This window comes from Myotis daubentonii, chromosome 4 (assembly GCF_963259705.1).
Source record: "Myotis daubentonii chromosome 4, mMyoDau2.1, whole genome shotgun sequence".
NCBI lineage: Eukaryota > Metazoa > Chordata > Mammalia > Chiroptera > Vespertilionidae > Myotis > Myotis daubentonii.
In genome coordinates, this window is record NC_081843.1 from 49,799,367 (window position 1) to 49,815,407 (window position 16,041).

Here is a 16,041-nt window from a genome sequence, read left to right on the forward strand (position 1 = left end):
ATTAGCAATTCCTCAATTCAGATACGTTTCAAAGTCAAATGACCTAAAGTTATGAAAATCTTTAAATGTATATCACTCACCTTTGCTTTTAGAAGGTCAGACATTTCAGAATGATTATTATATGGCTTTTGCTGCAGTGGCTGCCTGTGCTTTACCCATTGGTCACCTGGGGAGCCTTCAGGAAATAACTGCTGACTGTGGCGGAATTTGGTTCGACTATACCAAGATTTAAAAAAATAAAAATCACATCAGAAAATTTTATCTTATAGCTCTTCTACCACCTTGATAGTGTATCTTATAGACTACAAATTTTACTTTCTTATTTATTGTCTATCTCCCACTATTGGAATGTAAGTCTGCTTTGTGTCTATTATCACCAGCATGCAGAAGAGTATTTGAATGAATAATCTGTTATTTTCAATCCAAAACTTTTCTGAACTATCCACACCATCTCCTCCCTATGAGTGGTTATATATTTAAAAATGTGAAAACAATTCTGCCTAAATTTACTTGAAACAAATATAAGTGGACTTTCCTTCTTAATAGGACAGACTACTCATATTCTTATTGGCGTGTTTAAGTATACAGTTTGATTCTACAAAGGTCAATTATGGACCACATCCATGTTGGAAGAGGATATGAAAAATTAAGCTATACTCTAAAGCAAAATATAAACAGGCCCAAGACAAAGTCTGAGCAAATTCAATAAAGATCCAGTCATAAATTTTTATACAAAAGAATTATATTATAAAAAATTGCACTCATGCAATAGTTTGTAATAAAGAAATCCCATTCTATAGTACACTCCCATGTATAATACAATACAGTCACTAATCCAAAAAACCATATTATACAATAAGATTGTTTCTGAATATTTTGGAATTCTTCCTCTTTCTCACTTAAAAATTACAATATTGCCCTAGCCAGTGTGGCACAGTGGACAGAGCGTCGACCTGTGGACTGAAGGGTCCTGGGTTCAATTCCAGTCAAGGGCACATGCCCAGGTTGTGGGCTCAATCCCCAGCAGGGGGCGTGCAAGAGGCAGCTGATCAATGATTCTCATCATTGATGTTTCTATCTCTCTCTCCCTTCCTCTCTGAAAAATCAATAAAAATATATTTTAAAAATAAAATAGACCATGATCTTTAAAAATTAAATTAAATTTTAGACTCTCAACTCTTTCTTTAGACAAAATTCAGATACTTCAATACATTATCACAGACATTAGATTATACACTAAAAAACACATACTTCCCTTCCTAAGAAACCTGAAATGTGTGTGGTTAAAGTAGTTGGTTTATTATCTCCTTATTCTACTCTCCAACACCATAAATCCTAAGACTAAAAAGTATGGTTGTCATTTCACACAGATTTTCCAAACACGAACAGTCAATATTTTTTTCCACTCACTATTTTATAACTTTTTAACAGTATCTTGTATCTTTTCAAAACTGGCTGCATTCTTGTCTACTTTACATTTTTGAACTATTTCACTTATATCTAGTGGTATATAATTTGGTTATAATAATCACAGTTTCTGATAAGCAAAAATGACATTTACATTTAGTCCAAGCTCCTGTCCTCATAAAATCCAACTAAAATGGAATATTCTCTATGTATTTAAAAACTATTCACTGTAAATGTGGTTTCCTTCTATTGTTTAATTTTTGAAGCTCTGGGATTAAAAACAGAACATCTAAATTAAAGAAAATGTAAAAAGCAACTCTCTTAACATAAGGCAAAGTTCTAACAAATTGACTACAAATATTTCTGCTTATTGAACAAAATTACTCAGCCTACTCTGTAATTATGATTTATATATTAAGTTCCAACCTAGAAAATGTTCTTGTGGTTTATGACCATTTAATAGTCACTCTTTATAATACGAGGGAAAGAAAAGAAGCCCACCCAAGTCTTCACAGTTCTTTCTGAACAAGTAATACATCAGCATCCTTCACCTCCTCTACACAAAAAACAGACCTCAACATATCCTCCATCTAACTGTCTTCAGAAACTCGAGTATCTCTAAGGTCGAATATGAGAACAGAGAAGTAACAGTATAAAAACACACACACAGATGATTTCTCTTTTCCTCCTCTTCGATCTATCTCAAGAGTTGGTACTCTCTTTGTATACTTTTTAAAATGTGCCAGAAGCTCCTTCCCTTTCATCTCATAAAAAAAGTTTCAAGAACACAGGAACAAAATAGTTCCTATCAAGGAATCCAATACCTCTGCAAAATTTAGAAGCAAAATGCTACTGTATTAAAAACTACCAGAAAGTCAGAATCCTATGAATACATTTCTTTACCTCAATTTTTCCACAGTAGGTTTAGCTGGTGTGCTACTAGTTGAAGAAAATCCATTGTCACTGTCTGAGGAATCTCCAAATCTTCGAGAAAGCCAGTCCCTTAATGGTCTATGGAAAGATTAAGAATTCACTTTTAAAACTTGGCTGTATGAAGAAACTGAGTATCAGAATTATGATGGTTAGTTTTTTTATTTTAAGAAATATGAACATACCTGATAAAGGGAATAGCCATAAAAAATTTGTTAGGAGCCAAACCAAGTTTGGATTTTGGGGTCATATCATTTCTATGACAGGGCAATTTTTCTATGGAGAACCATTCAATGTTCTGAAACACAAGAAACACATAGTTAATGATTATCAGAGTTTCTGAAAGCAATTTCCTACTTCATTCAGCAATCTGGAAGTACTTTCAATTCCATACCCGAATTTCTCTTCTGGTTTTCGGGTTAAATTTTGTGTCTTTTGGAATTCCTGGAATGATGTACAATCGAGCAAGCTGGTCATTTATTCGAAGTTCAATGTAATCATCCTTACAAATATAATCTTTGATATCAAAACCAGTTTCTTCAAAGACCTGGAAATAAAAAATTTGGATGATTTTCAATTTTTGCTGTCAGACCTCCAATTTATTAAAATTTGCTTATTTCAAAGGTGAAAATTCAGATATATCCAGGCAATTAAAGGCATGAAAGCACTAGGCAAGAAGTCAGAATATTCCAGGGTCTAGTTCTAGCTCTTTCTCTACTGAATTGTTCCACTATGGTAAAGCCTCTTTAATAGCTGAGTCTAAGTTTCTTCAGCTATTCAATGAAGGGAGATGTGTGATATTGTGATTTACAATAATAAATATATTTTCACTTGGTCTTCTTTCTGGTGCAGTTCCTAAAACTCTTGGAATTTCCTAAGTGATAAGAGCATCAAAGGTATCTTCTGTTATGTTAATGAAGTGATTTTTAAACCCATTGGGAAGGATGGAGGCTGGTTGCCAGGAGAACCAACCAAGTGAGTAGAGGGTTGGAACCCTCCTGAAAGGGAAGAGAGGCTGAGACTGGGCTCATTAGCTATGGCCAATAACTTAATAGACTATACCAGAGTCACAGCGCCTCCACAAAAACCCGAGAACAGAGTTCAAGAGCTTCAAGGTTGTTGATCACGAGATTTGGAGAGTGCTGCTCTAGGAGAAGGCATGGAAGCTCCTCATACTTTCCCCATCCCTTGCCCGATGCATCTAGTCCATCTCGCTATTCCTGAGTTATATTCTTTTCTAATTAATTGATGCTTTGTAAGTAAAATGTTTTTTTCTGAGTTCTGTGAGATACTCTAGCAAATTAATCAAGCCCAAGAAAGGGATTGTTGGAACCTTCAATCTACAGCCAGTTGGTCAGAATCACAAGTGACAACCTGGACTTGTGACTGCCATCTGAAGTGGAGGGCAGTCTTGTGGGATTGAGCCCTTAACCTGCAGAATATGATGCTACTATCTCTGAGTACATCATGTTAGAATTCAGTTGAATTATAGGATGCCCAGCTGGTATCCAAAAATGCTTGCTGGAGTGAAGAAACTGCCACATACATATTGTAACTGGGTCCAGAAACCTTAAAATGTTAGAATTAGAATATATCAGTGGTTCCTAATCTGTGAAAAGTACATCACTGGGGATCACATATGGATTTTATTCACAGGATCCATGAATAGATATGTATACCAAACTACAGATTTAAAAATGTCTTATATAAATAAAACTTTTTCAAACATGAAAATTGAATTGTGGACAGATTTCAAAAGTACAGCTACAACCAATTGGATGGGGGTGGGGATATAAATGCAAAAGAACTGAAAACTAGGGCGCTAGGTTAATGGTTCCAAGACTGCCTTTCCTCAGTAAGGCCTCAAAGGCCAGGGAAGGATGAACTGAAAGAACATAAATCTCAGGAATTAATGTTACATCTAACCCTCACCTTTTCATCAACCAAAGAAGCCAGGCTTAATCTGATTAAATACTGGGCTTCTGTTTAAAATAAAAAACCAGCCAAAACCGGTTTGGCTCAGTGGATAGAGCGTCGGCCTGTGGACTGAAGGGTCCCAGGTTCGATTCCGGTCAAGGGCATGTACCTGGGTTGTGGGCACATCCCCAGTGGGGGATGTGCGGGAGGCTGCTGATCGATGTTTCTCTCTCATCGATGTTTCTAACTCTCTATCTCTCTCCCTTCCTCTCTGTAAAAAATCAATAAAATATATTTTAAAATAAAAAACCATTAGTCTCTTTTAGCTTTAAAGTTCTCCTTCAAGTAACAATTATATTACTCTGACAATGTTCTTACCCACTTCACCCTCAAAATCAAAACAACTCTGGACACTCAGTGGTTAAAAATTACTGTGGATCTTTTATGCTGGAGTTTCTCCCCTTCCCTCTATATTTAGCATCTCCTCATCAACCAGTGGGACAGAGACATTAAGACATGTGCACAGGCCTGAATCTCTTACAAGGTAAGAGTATGGAGGAACTTTCTACCCATTCTTTTTGTGTCTTCCCTCCTTATCAGTTCATGTACATCTTCCTATCTTCCTCAATAGGGACTATCTATACTTCTCTCAGGCATGTGCAGTCTGTGACTGCCAATTTAAGTTCCTCCAGGATACCTAATTCATTTCTATCACAATTTCTATACACTCCTAAATATGCTAAACTGTGGGGAAAAAATACATATTGATTATCCTGGCTGGGTGGCTCAGCTGGTTGGAGCATCCTCCCGTATACCAAAAGGTTGCAGGTTCAATTTCTGGTCAGGGCAGTATTTACCAGGAAAATTTTTGAATAACACACATGTACAGACACAAATGGATTGAGACAGAAAGAGAGGGAAGAAAAAAAGAGGGGAAGAAGGAGAGGGGGAGAGAGGAAGGGAGAGAAGGAAAGGGGGGAAAAGAGAGGAGACAGACAGACATGCCCCCAAAAGAGAGAGGGAGAGGGGCGAGAGAGAGAGAGAGAGAGAGAGAGAGAGAGAGAGATTGATTGATTCATTGGTTGCCTCCATCACATTCCCTGACTGGGGATCGAACCCACAACATGGGTGTATGCCCTGACCAGGAATCGAACCTACCACCTTTTAAGCAGGGGACAACACTCCAACCAACTGAGCTACACTGGCCAGGGCACAACAAAAAAATTTAGTATCACACCTTCTGTGAATCAAATCCATTCCTATATCTGTAATGCATAATTTTCCTGGCACATAGAATGCATTAACTTCTCAAATAATATCAGATAAAAATCCCTAACTAAGATTTAAAAACATGGTACCCAAAGAGCACCAGCATAGACAAATGATGAAATCCTCTACCTATGTCCTTTAAAAGTGTAGGAAGAGGTAAAATAAGCCAACCAGTAGTTCCTCTGTATAAATTCTACAAAGATAAAAATCATACAATTGCAGAGTCAGATTCATTACAATAAAACATACTGTTCTGCCAAATATAAGCAACAATATAAAATCTTAAAACTACAAGTGAACCGCCAAGTATCACTTGCCTGTTCTCAAGATCAGATGATCTTTCACCACAACAAAAATAGTGAGGTTATCCTAATATATCCTTTCAACAATATCTAGAAAACATTTTTCATTTTTGTCCTAAATCTACTTCACTGAATAAAAGTGATCAGAAAAAAACAATTAACAAAGGTGAACCAAAAAGTCAAAGAGAAAACTGGAAATTACTAAGTAAGACAAACCTTAGCTTTCTATCAACAACAATCATTCAAACCTTCTCCCTGACCCTGGTCGGGTAAGCTCAGTTGATTAGATAAAGCATCATCCCCATATGACATGGTTGTAAGTTTGATTCCTGGTCAGGGCAGATTCAACAATCAATCAATGAATGCGTAAGTGGAACAACAAAATTGGTTTCTTTCAAATCAATTTAAAAAACAAACAAACAAAAAACCTTCTCCCTGAGAAGCCTGCTTGCCCCTGCTTCTTTAAGCTCAGTCCATATACACAGCCCTTATGGGATGTGTCAAATTCTGCAAGAGCCTAACAAAATACCTCTGGATGGCAACATATAGTGAAATAATAATATTAATATAATTATAATAGACCAAAATAAAATGCTATTATCATAATCAAATTAAAATATTAGCAACTTAATCCATGGTAGAACAGCATAACTTAAAAGCAAGAGAAAAGGTGCTTAAGACATCAGCCTAAGTCTAATGAATGGCAGCTGAAAATTAGGACAAAACCTCTCCTTATATGTTAATAAGGTGAAAATGAAAGGAACAATGTGATATTAATATAAACTCCCATTAAGAATGGAATAGCAATCTAATTTTCAACTGAGACTGAACACAGGTGGTTCCTCCTCTCAAACAGTGCTGTTTATCTTATACTGCAGCACCACCCAGTAGCAGAATGACAAACTGCAACTCTAGAACTAACTGAATACTTTCATCACTCAAAAATGGCAACCTCTATGGACTGAACTGTGTTCCTTCAAAATTCTTGTGTTGAAGTCCAAGCCCACAACGTGACTATATTTGGAGATAGGGCCTGTGAGGTGATAAAGGTTAAAAGAAGTCACATGGGTGGGATTAATAAAGCGAATGCTCTTATAAGAAAAGGAAGAGACACTAGTCCCTCTCTCTCTGCACTCACACAGGCATCCAGGAAAGGTCTCATGAACATACAGTGAGAAGGTTGCCATCTGAAAGCCAGGATGAGAGTTCTCACCAGGAATCCAATCAGCAGGTACCTTGACCTTGGACTTCCCAAACTCAGAACAAAAATTTCTCTTAAGTCACCCAGTCTGTGGTATTTTGTTGTGGCAGCCTATGTAGACTAATACAGCAATACTCTACCTTAATAGCAAAACCTTTCTTTCTTTATGACAAAGGTGGTCATTTAAAAATCAGGAATACAAGTCAAAAGACTTGCCTTTAAAAATTCTAATCCAGGGAGCATTTGAGATCTTGCTTCCCAGCAACTGTCATCAGTTTGGGCTCAAAGAAACTCATAAAAAAATTTTTTTTAATTCTAATCCACAATTTTATATAAATTAAACTCAAACCTTTTCTGACAAGGTCCTTTATCAGGATGTTATGTAGATCAGAAGGGATAGAAGTTAAGATCAATTCTTATTATCAAAGTGAAATAATTTTTCCCTGAATTTAAGAACTATGGTTCCTCAGAGCCAAACAAAAACTCTAAAACAAAAATTTCATATTGATCCAAATCAGAAAAGTAAATTTGCCGAAACCGGTTTGGCTCAGTGGAGAGAGCGTTGGCCTGTGGACTGAAGGGTCCCGGGTTCGATTCCGGTCAAGGGCATGTACCTTGGTTGCGGGCACATTCCCAGTGGGAGATGTGCAGGAGGCAGCTAATCAATGTTTCTCTCTCATCGATGTTTCTAACTCTATCTCTCTCCTTTCCTCTCTGTAAAAAAATCAATAAAATATATTTTTAAAAAAAGTAAATTTTATTAGAAAATAGATACTTAAAAGTCATAAATTATTTCTGTTTTCATCTGTTTGTGTTTAGAAATACTCACCCATTTGCAAATATTCCTTGACTACCTAAATTGTAGTAGTCAAGAACATTGACTCCAGAACCCAATTACCAGGGTTTTACATGCCCGTTCTTCTGCTTACTAACTGTGTGACCTTAGGCACATTAATAAACTGCTCAGTTTCAGTTCTTTACCTGTAAAATGGAAATAACCTCCCATAATGATTGTATCCCTCCCCACAAGACTCTCTTAGATCTTATCATCCACATTCCATTCTCCCATTCCCCATGCCCTAAGAATAAATTTTATTTACTGTCTTACAAATTATGGTAATCTATAGTCATTACTGAAATTAGTACCACATCAACAGGACCACCTTTTATGTTAGTATCCCAGAGCAGAGAACAAGATAAAGCAAAGTGAAAACTGGGTGCCTCAGCTCACAGGTTAACTGCCTCTCTCTTACCTCAAATATCCTATTTCTGCATCATCCTGATTCTTTCCAATATCCTATATAATAAAAGGCTAATATGCAAGTCGACCAAATGGCGGAACAGGTCGCTATAACACTCACTGACCACCAGGGGGCAGACGCTCAATGCAGGAGCTGCCCCCTGGTGGTCAGTGAGCTCCCACAGGGGGAGCGCCACTCAGCCAGAAGGCTGGCGAGCACAGCGGTGGTGGCGGGAACCTCTTTTGCCTCTGCAGCAGCACTAAGGATGTCCCCCAAGAACTCCTGGACTGTGAGAGGGAGCAGGCTGAGCTGAGGGGAGCCCCACCCGCCGACTGCACGAATTCTGTGTACTGAGCCTCTAGTAGTGCATAACACTCCTCACAGAGAGGGTTCTAGTGGTAGATGCAGAAAGACCTCTTGGGTCCAGGATACTTCAGTTTTACAAGTGTTGGTATCTGATTTCCTCCAATTTCTCCCAAGACTCAATTACAGAGACAGCTGAGCTGAGCTCACTCCATTTAGCCTAAATTTGTTATTCCAGTTAATGTAGTATTTTTTCAGAACCTCATGACAACTGTCTCTGCCATAAGTCTAACTCCATGAACAGGGCTACAGATCAATTCCTCTAAGTAAGATGCTATGGTTCCTATTTTGTCCTTCTTCAGAAGTAAGAGGACTACAGAGTTGGAAGACTAATAGGGAAGACTTTTACAAGTGCTCCAATGCATCTCCTGCCATCATGAGAAGGCAGGGTTCTTTGGAAAAGCCCAATAATGCTGGGAATAGAAGGCAGCAGGAAAACAGGAAGACCAAATATGAGATGGACTGACTCCATAAAAGAAGCCATCAGAATAAGTCTTCCAGAGCTGAGCAAGGCTGTTGAGAACAGAACATTGTAGATATCGATCATTCTGAGTCGTCAAGAGCTAGAGCCAACTCAATAGCACATAACACACACACACACACACACACAGAAACAAGAAGGAATGTGGCAATTCCTCACCTGCTACCTAAACAGCTTTCAATTTTTTAAGGGGTGTGCATAATCCTTCACTTACTTGTATATAACGGCTTTGTCTATAAGCTGTTGCAAATACTTGCTTAAATAAGCTATTTTATGATGAATTTAAAATGTAGCATTTTTAATTGTCAGATCCTACTCCAAAGTAAATAACCACTAATGATTTTAGTATGATAAATAATTACTGGTGGTTTATAAAAATGTTAACTAGTATCCCTCACAAATAATTATACCCAAACTTAAACCAGGACATGAACAGTGATGCAGGAAAATACTGAATCAAAAATAATAATGATGATAAATGATAAGGAATTGATAAATAAGAACACAGTACACAATCTATCACAAGGCATAAAGACAAGTGCTATTATAGTTCAGAGACTACTGTGAGATAGAGCTGACTCGTTAGATTTAAAAATAGAATTTTAAGTAAGAATAAACTTTAGAAACTATCCATGCTAAACCTCATCTTACAAATAAAAAGGTCAGTTCCTCGCCCTAACCGGTTTGGCTCAGTGGATAGAGCATCGGCCTGTGGACTGAAAGGTCCCAGGTTCGATTCCGGTCAAGGGCATGTACCTTGGTTGCAGGCACATCCCCAGTAGGAGGTGTGCAGGAGGCAGCTGATCGATGTTTCTCTCTCATAGATGTTTCTAACTCTCTATCCCTCTCCCTTCCTCTCTGTAAAAAAATCAATAAAATATATTTAAAAAAAAAAAAAAAAAAAAAAAGGTCAGTTCCTGGGTATAGAACTAGTTGGTGACAGTACTTCAGAAAAAAAAAAAAAAAAAGGATAAATTGAGCCGGGTCTAGAAAGGTACCCAGATAGGATTTGAAAAGTCGGGAAGAAGAGAGGTAGGAAAAAAATATAAGCAAAAGTTTAAGGCTGAGACAAACCAGTCAAATTCAAGGGACAAACAATAAATCCTTTTGACTGTAATAAAAACAAATTTAGGAAGGCTAAGTTTTGTGTTGGAGTAAGGGAGGGAGTGACAATACTTAAAGAATTAAACTTTATCCTATAGGTAGTGGGAAGCTAGAGTGGATTTTGAACAACAAATGTCAATTTCTTAGAAAAGCTCAAATTGTGCCTTGTCTGAAAGCCAAGATAAAAAAAAAAAAGACAAATTGAACCAAAACATTTTACTAATTGCAAATCCAATTCTAAAAGGAAAGGAAGAAGAAATCATATCCCTCCCCACAAGAGTTACAGAGATAACAGACAATGAAAGAAAATAGAAACAAGTAAGAGTAAATGACAGAGAGATGCGAACAAAAGAAGCAACAGTTGTAGCTCACCTCTCTAGCAGCACAATCATGAGGAGCTTCTTCTTTATTTACTTTTCCTTTGGGAAATCCCCAGCCCGATTTTGCTAGGTATCCCTGAACCAGTAGTACCTACAAAACAAGCAGAGAGAGAAATAAAACTTGTCTTGCTTTCCCACGCTCCTTTCTAAAAGCAAAGGTGTTTTTCTCCTTCCTTCAGGTAACTGTTATCACCAATAATTTGATACAGTACTTGCTTTTAATTATCTCCCATGATTCTGGATATACTACTAGCGTGAAGAAAGGCATTCTGCCCATTTTAAAGTATTTCAACAATGAAAGGGCACTTCTTTGCAATAAGCCATACTGTAACAAGTATAAAATATTAAGACAGAATGCAGACAAAATTTGCAAAATCTTACCTTTTAGCACTAAAAATCTAATATATTTATTAAAAAACCAATTTCAAACATTTATAAAAATTATATTTTTTTCACTAAAAATCTTTCATTTTATTACACTCACATTTTCAAGTGTCTCATCAAGAATAATTGCACCATATGTTGGTACTCCCATTTTATACTCCTTCCATTCATCCAAAACTTTTTCCACGTCTTCGCCTTGAGGCAGCAAAAACGGACAATGACTGAAGAGTATACATAGTGTTAAGGAAGTTACTTTCTTCCCTAATACAGCCTGAGCACATATATACAGAAAGAGACCTACTTAAATCATCTGTGTATTTTCTATGAAATTACTCAAATTTTCACCTCACTTAACAACCTCTTGCTTTTATTTTACATTTGTTTTCTCTTGAACACGTCATTGTTAACGTGTGCATTTAGCCGAGACACTAATTAAGTAAGCTTTGGATACTCAGTCCTGGATCCCTAAGTTAACATAAATAAATTCAGGACCATATGAACACCTCAAATACTTCTCATTAAGTGAGTCAAATTCATCATATCAGAATTCAACAGACACTGAAGTGAATAGCAAGAAACAAATACAGTACACATACTGGTAAATGCTGGGGGTCCAACCCCAGCAGGTCCAGGGGTCCCCAAAGGTGTGGACGGAGTCGGCGAAGAAGGAATGACACAGAGACAGCGTTCAGTTGATCAGCAGCCTAGCCAGGATCTCTAGCCAAGTTCTGGTCAGGATCTCCAGCGAAGTTCGGTTTAGGATCTCCAGCCAAGTTCTGTGTCCATGTTCTCTTGCTAGGTTCTCCAGCCAGGTTCTCCAGCCAGGTTCTGTAGCCATGTTCCCTCGGTAGGTTCTCCAGCCAGGTTTTGTCCAGGTTCTCCAGCCAGGTTCAGTCACCAGGTTCTAGTCAGGTTCTCTTGCCATGTTCTATCCAGGTTCTGTAGCCAGGTTCTGTCTCTAGGTTCTTCAGCCAGGTTCTCTCGCTAGGTTCTGTCTCTAGGTTCTGTGTCCTGCTATCTTGTTACATCTGTATTTATACCAGTTGATTCCAATCCTATCAATCTCTATTCCAAAGGTTAGGGCGTTTCTTATCTCCATTCCAGGGAGTAAAGATTTAAGTGTGATTGTTCATAGTTAAAGTGATTAACTACCCGCCTGGCACTTAGTTAAGGGGTTTTATTCCCTCCCTAAATTCAGGGAAAAATCCCTACCTGGGGAAACAACCTTTCTCAGAGAGGTGACCTTGGTTAAAACACATAGCGCTAAGGGGAGCAAACATATTAAGAACAGTATGCTATATACGCCAGGTCCCTTGAAACATATGCTGTGCAGATGTTTCTTTCCTGCAGCGACTGTGTCAAGCAGCAAGATGGACCGGCTCCTGGCAGGTAAGAGGTAGAAACTGTCAGAACAAGTTAAAGTGGTTAACTGTGGAAGTAGAATTAGGGATGAAGTATACTACTCTACATACTGTGTTTCTTTACCATGTGCATGTACTGCTTTTACAATTAAAAACATTTTTAAGACAAAATTTTACTAAGGATTATAAAGAAAGGTAAATCTGGGTATTAAATAAAATATAGCCTGTTTCAAAAGAAATCGGGCATGCTCCCTCCCAAAAACAGGGCAGAGTAAAATAATTTTTTTTTAAAAGTAAATAAAACTTAAACCTGCACAGTACAGGATGGAGCAAGATTAGATTTACAGTTGTGAGTACACAAAACATGTAGTTTATTTTTGAGTTATTAATTATTGTATTACTAGGGTCCCCGTGCACGGATTCGTGCACATTAAAAGGAAATTAATTAGCCCTGACCAGTTTGGCTCAGTGGATAGAGCGTCGGCCTGAGGACTGAAAGGTCCCAGGTTCGATTCTTAAGAGTCCTCAAGTCCTCTATGAAAACCTCCAGAATCTGTTTGCATCTGTTTAAGGTTTTTTATTAATTTTTACAGAGAGGAAGAGGGAGAGAAACATCAATGGAAAAAACATCGATCAACTGCCTCCTGCATGTCCCCCCACCAGGCATGTGCACTGACTGGGAATCAAACCGGTGACCTCTTGGTGAAATGAATCAGCGCTCAACCACTGAGCCATAAGAGCCAGGCTTCTGTTTTCTTTTTTTTTTAAATATATTTTTATTGATTTCAGAAAGGGAGAGGGAGAGAGAGAGAAACATCAATGATGAGAGAGAATCATTGATTGGCTGCACCTACAAGCCCCCTCTGGGGATCAAGCCCACAACCCAGGCATGTGTCCTTGACAAGAATCGAACCTGGGACCCTTTAGTCCACAGGCCGATGCTCTATCCACTGAACCAAACCAGCCAAGGCAGGTTTCAGTTTTCATCTTGATGTTAATCTAGAAACATGCAACATTAGCATATTTGCCATCATTTTGGATAATAACATATCAAGTACAATCACTTGATCTCAGAGATCATATGGATACTAATAACACTTTAACTGCTCTGGGAACTAAAAACAGAAGAAATCTAATATGCAAATGATGCATAAGGATCAAGTGATGTCCCAACATAATGTAGAAAGAAAGGTTTCATAACAAACAAAGTGACAGAAACACTGGTAGTTACAGGCATGTCAAAACACCCTCAAAGAAGCCAGCATTATATTCATATTGTGATTGGTTGTTTGGTTTAAAGAAAAACATACCAATAAATTCATTTTATGAAAATAAATTTTTTGAGTTCCAGAATTTTATATATTAAATTTCATCTTGGTTTTACACTTGTAATAACAACTAAAGAGGCCCTCAAAAAGCCCAAAGAAATCAACCATATCTGACAGCTTTGTAATTAAGACAGGCAGTGGGTTAATCTCAATATAATTATCCCATATCTTCATTTGTGGAGGGGGAAAGAAGGATAAAGTTTAGACACAACATCAACTATTTCATGAAGCCCTATGCTTCTGCACAGGTTCTGAAAGATATCCTATCTAATAAAAGAGAAAAATGGTAATTGGCGTACGATGATACCCTTTTCATTGGCTAATCAGGGCTATATGCAAATTAACTGCCAACTATGATTGACAGTTAACTGCCAACTATGATTGACAGTTAACTGCCAACTAAGATTGGCAGTTAACTGCCAACAAGATGGCGGTTAATTTGCATATGTAGGCACAATGCAGGGAGGCGAAAGGGAAAGCAGGAAGAAGCCCCCTGCCACTGACAGTGATCGGAAACCCAGGGGGGAGCTAAGAGCTGGGGGGCAGGGCAAAGGCGGCCCTGGGGCCGCCTTTGCCCTGCCCCCAGCCATGATTGGAGAATCAGGCGCCTTTGCCGCCCTGGCCAGTGATAGCAGGAAGTAGGGGTGGAGCCAGCGATGGGAGCTGGGCACGGTCGAAGCTGGCAGTCCCGGGAGCTAGGGGTCCCTTGCCTGGGCCTAAAGCGGAGCCCACGATCGTGGGGCCGCTGCAGCTGCGGGTCCCCGCTGCCCGGGCCGGACACCTAGGCCAGAGACCTCAGGCCTGGTCAAGGGGCCGATCCGGTGATTGGTGATCGGAGGGTGATGAGGGTCAACTCCTCTGGCCGAGGCATCAGGCCTGGGTGGGGGGCGGAGCCGGGGATTGGGGGGATATGATGGTCCCCTTGCCCAGGCCTGAAGCCTGGGTCAGAGGCGTCAGGCTTGGGCGGGGGGGTGGAGCCAGTGATTGGGGGGAGATGGGGGTCCCCTGTCCAAGCCTGACACCTCTGTCAGAGGCGTCAGGCCTGGGCAAGGTGCCGATCAGGCGATTGGAGGGTGATGGGGGTCAACACCTGAGGGCTCCCAGTATGTGAGAGGGGGCAGGCTGGGCTGAGGGACACTCCCCCCACACACACCCAGTGCACGAATTTCGTGCACCGGGCCCCTAGTATTCCAATAAAAGTCTGGCTTTCTATGTTTAGTAAAATCCTTTATGTTTTAAAGTGACCCCTTTGGGGTTCCTTATTTCATGGGGCTCAAGAAAAATTATAGGGAGATGAGTGTGAGGGTTATTTTAGGTCACCTATCCCTATTTCAACTCTAATGTGTGGTACAGTGAACTTGTTGAGTACAATTCCATTTGACCACATGATTTATGGTTAAAAACAATGACCTACAGAATAAAATGCAAACTACTTTGTCTCAAGATTTAAGAACGCATAACCCCCCCAATATACTGTCCATTCATATCTTCTATTATCTATATATAGGTTCTCAGGTTACATCAGAGATCCGTTCCTACGGCACGACGTAACGCAATTTTCGCCGCAAGTCAGAACCCACCTACATAAGCACCTACCTCACTCACATGGAGCGCATACACAGCAGTAATAAAGTGAAACAGTAAAAAATATTTAAAAGATAACAATTCCTGACCTTTACTTGTGGTAAATAAATAAAAAACATAAAGCACATATGTACATGTCAAAATGACGCAACTTTTTTTTTATAAATGGGAGATGGTGATTTAACCACCAAAGGATGTACAAAACGAAATGACATACAAAATAAAATGACGTAGAAAACGAAACGAAGTACAAAATGAAATGACGTACAAGATGAAACAACGTACGTCAACTCCGACGTAACCCAAGGACTGTTTGTATAGCAAATCTATATATATAAAAGACTAAGCGACCGTCCAATTGTCCGATAGGTATGTTACACACTAACCACCAGGGGGCAGACTCTCAATGCAGGAGCTGCCGAGCTGCAGTGACTTGGCAGCAGCGATTTTCGGGTGACAAACCCGAAACCAGAGAGGAGGGAGCCCAATTACTCACGGGGCCACGCGATTCCACCTTCAGCCATGGATTATGTTGTTGGTTTACTGCACACTTGCGTTTGCGTCCCACACCCTGTACAACAGCAACTTTGCAGAGTGCCCTCTCGCACTCCGGGACCCCTTGGGGGATGTCAGAGGGCTGGTTTTGGTCTGATCCCCACAGTCCAGGCCGAGGGACCCCACCTGCTGGAGGGACCCCTGCTCACTCCACAGACGCCCTTCGAGCCATCGTGCCTGGGGAGGGACCGCAGGAGGTTGACTCCAGGGCATGAAAGGCCCCTCTCACCCAGT

The 16,041-nt window shown here is 39.5% G+C and overlaps 1 protein-coding gene across 7 annotated transcripts in view; it reads right to left on the reverse strand.

Moving 5' to 3' along the window:
* Window positions 1-16,041, reverse strand: part of DCP2 (decapping mRNA 2) — an 83,124-nt gene that overhangs the window by 20,893 nt on the left and 46,190 nt on the right. For all 7 annotated transcript variants that reach the window (XM_059693900.1, XM_059693895.1, XM_059693898.1 and 4 more), the window contains 6 exons: window positions 11,080-11,207; window positions 10,588-10,686; window positions 2,732-2,884; window positions 2,523-2,635; window positions 2,311-2,418; window positions 81-216 (listed from right to left, as the gene is read on the reverse strand). In XM_059693900.1, coding sequence (XP_059549883.1) covers window positions 81-216; window positions 2,311-2,418; window positions 2,523-2,635; window positions 2,732-2,884; window positions 10,588-10,686; window positions 11,080-11,207 — 737 coding nt within the window. The remainder of the gene's footprint in view (window positions 1-80; window positions 217-2,310; window positions 2,419-2,522; window positions 2,636-2,731; window positions 2,885-10,587; window positions 10,687-11,079; window positions 11,208-16,041) is intronic.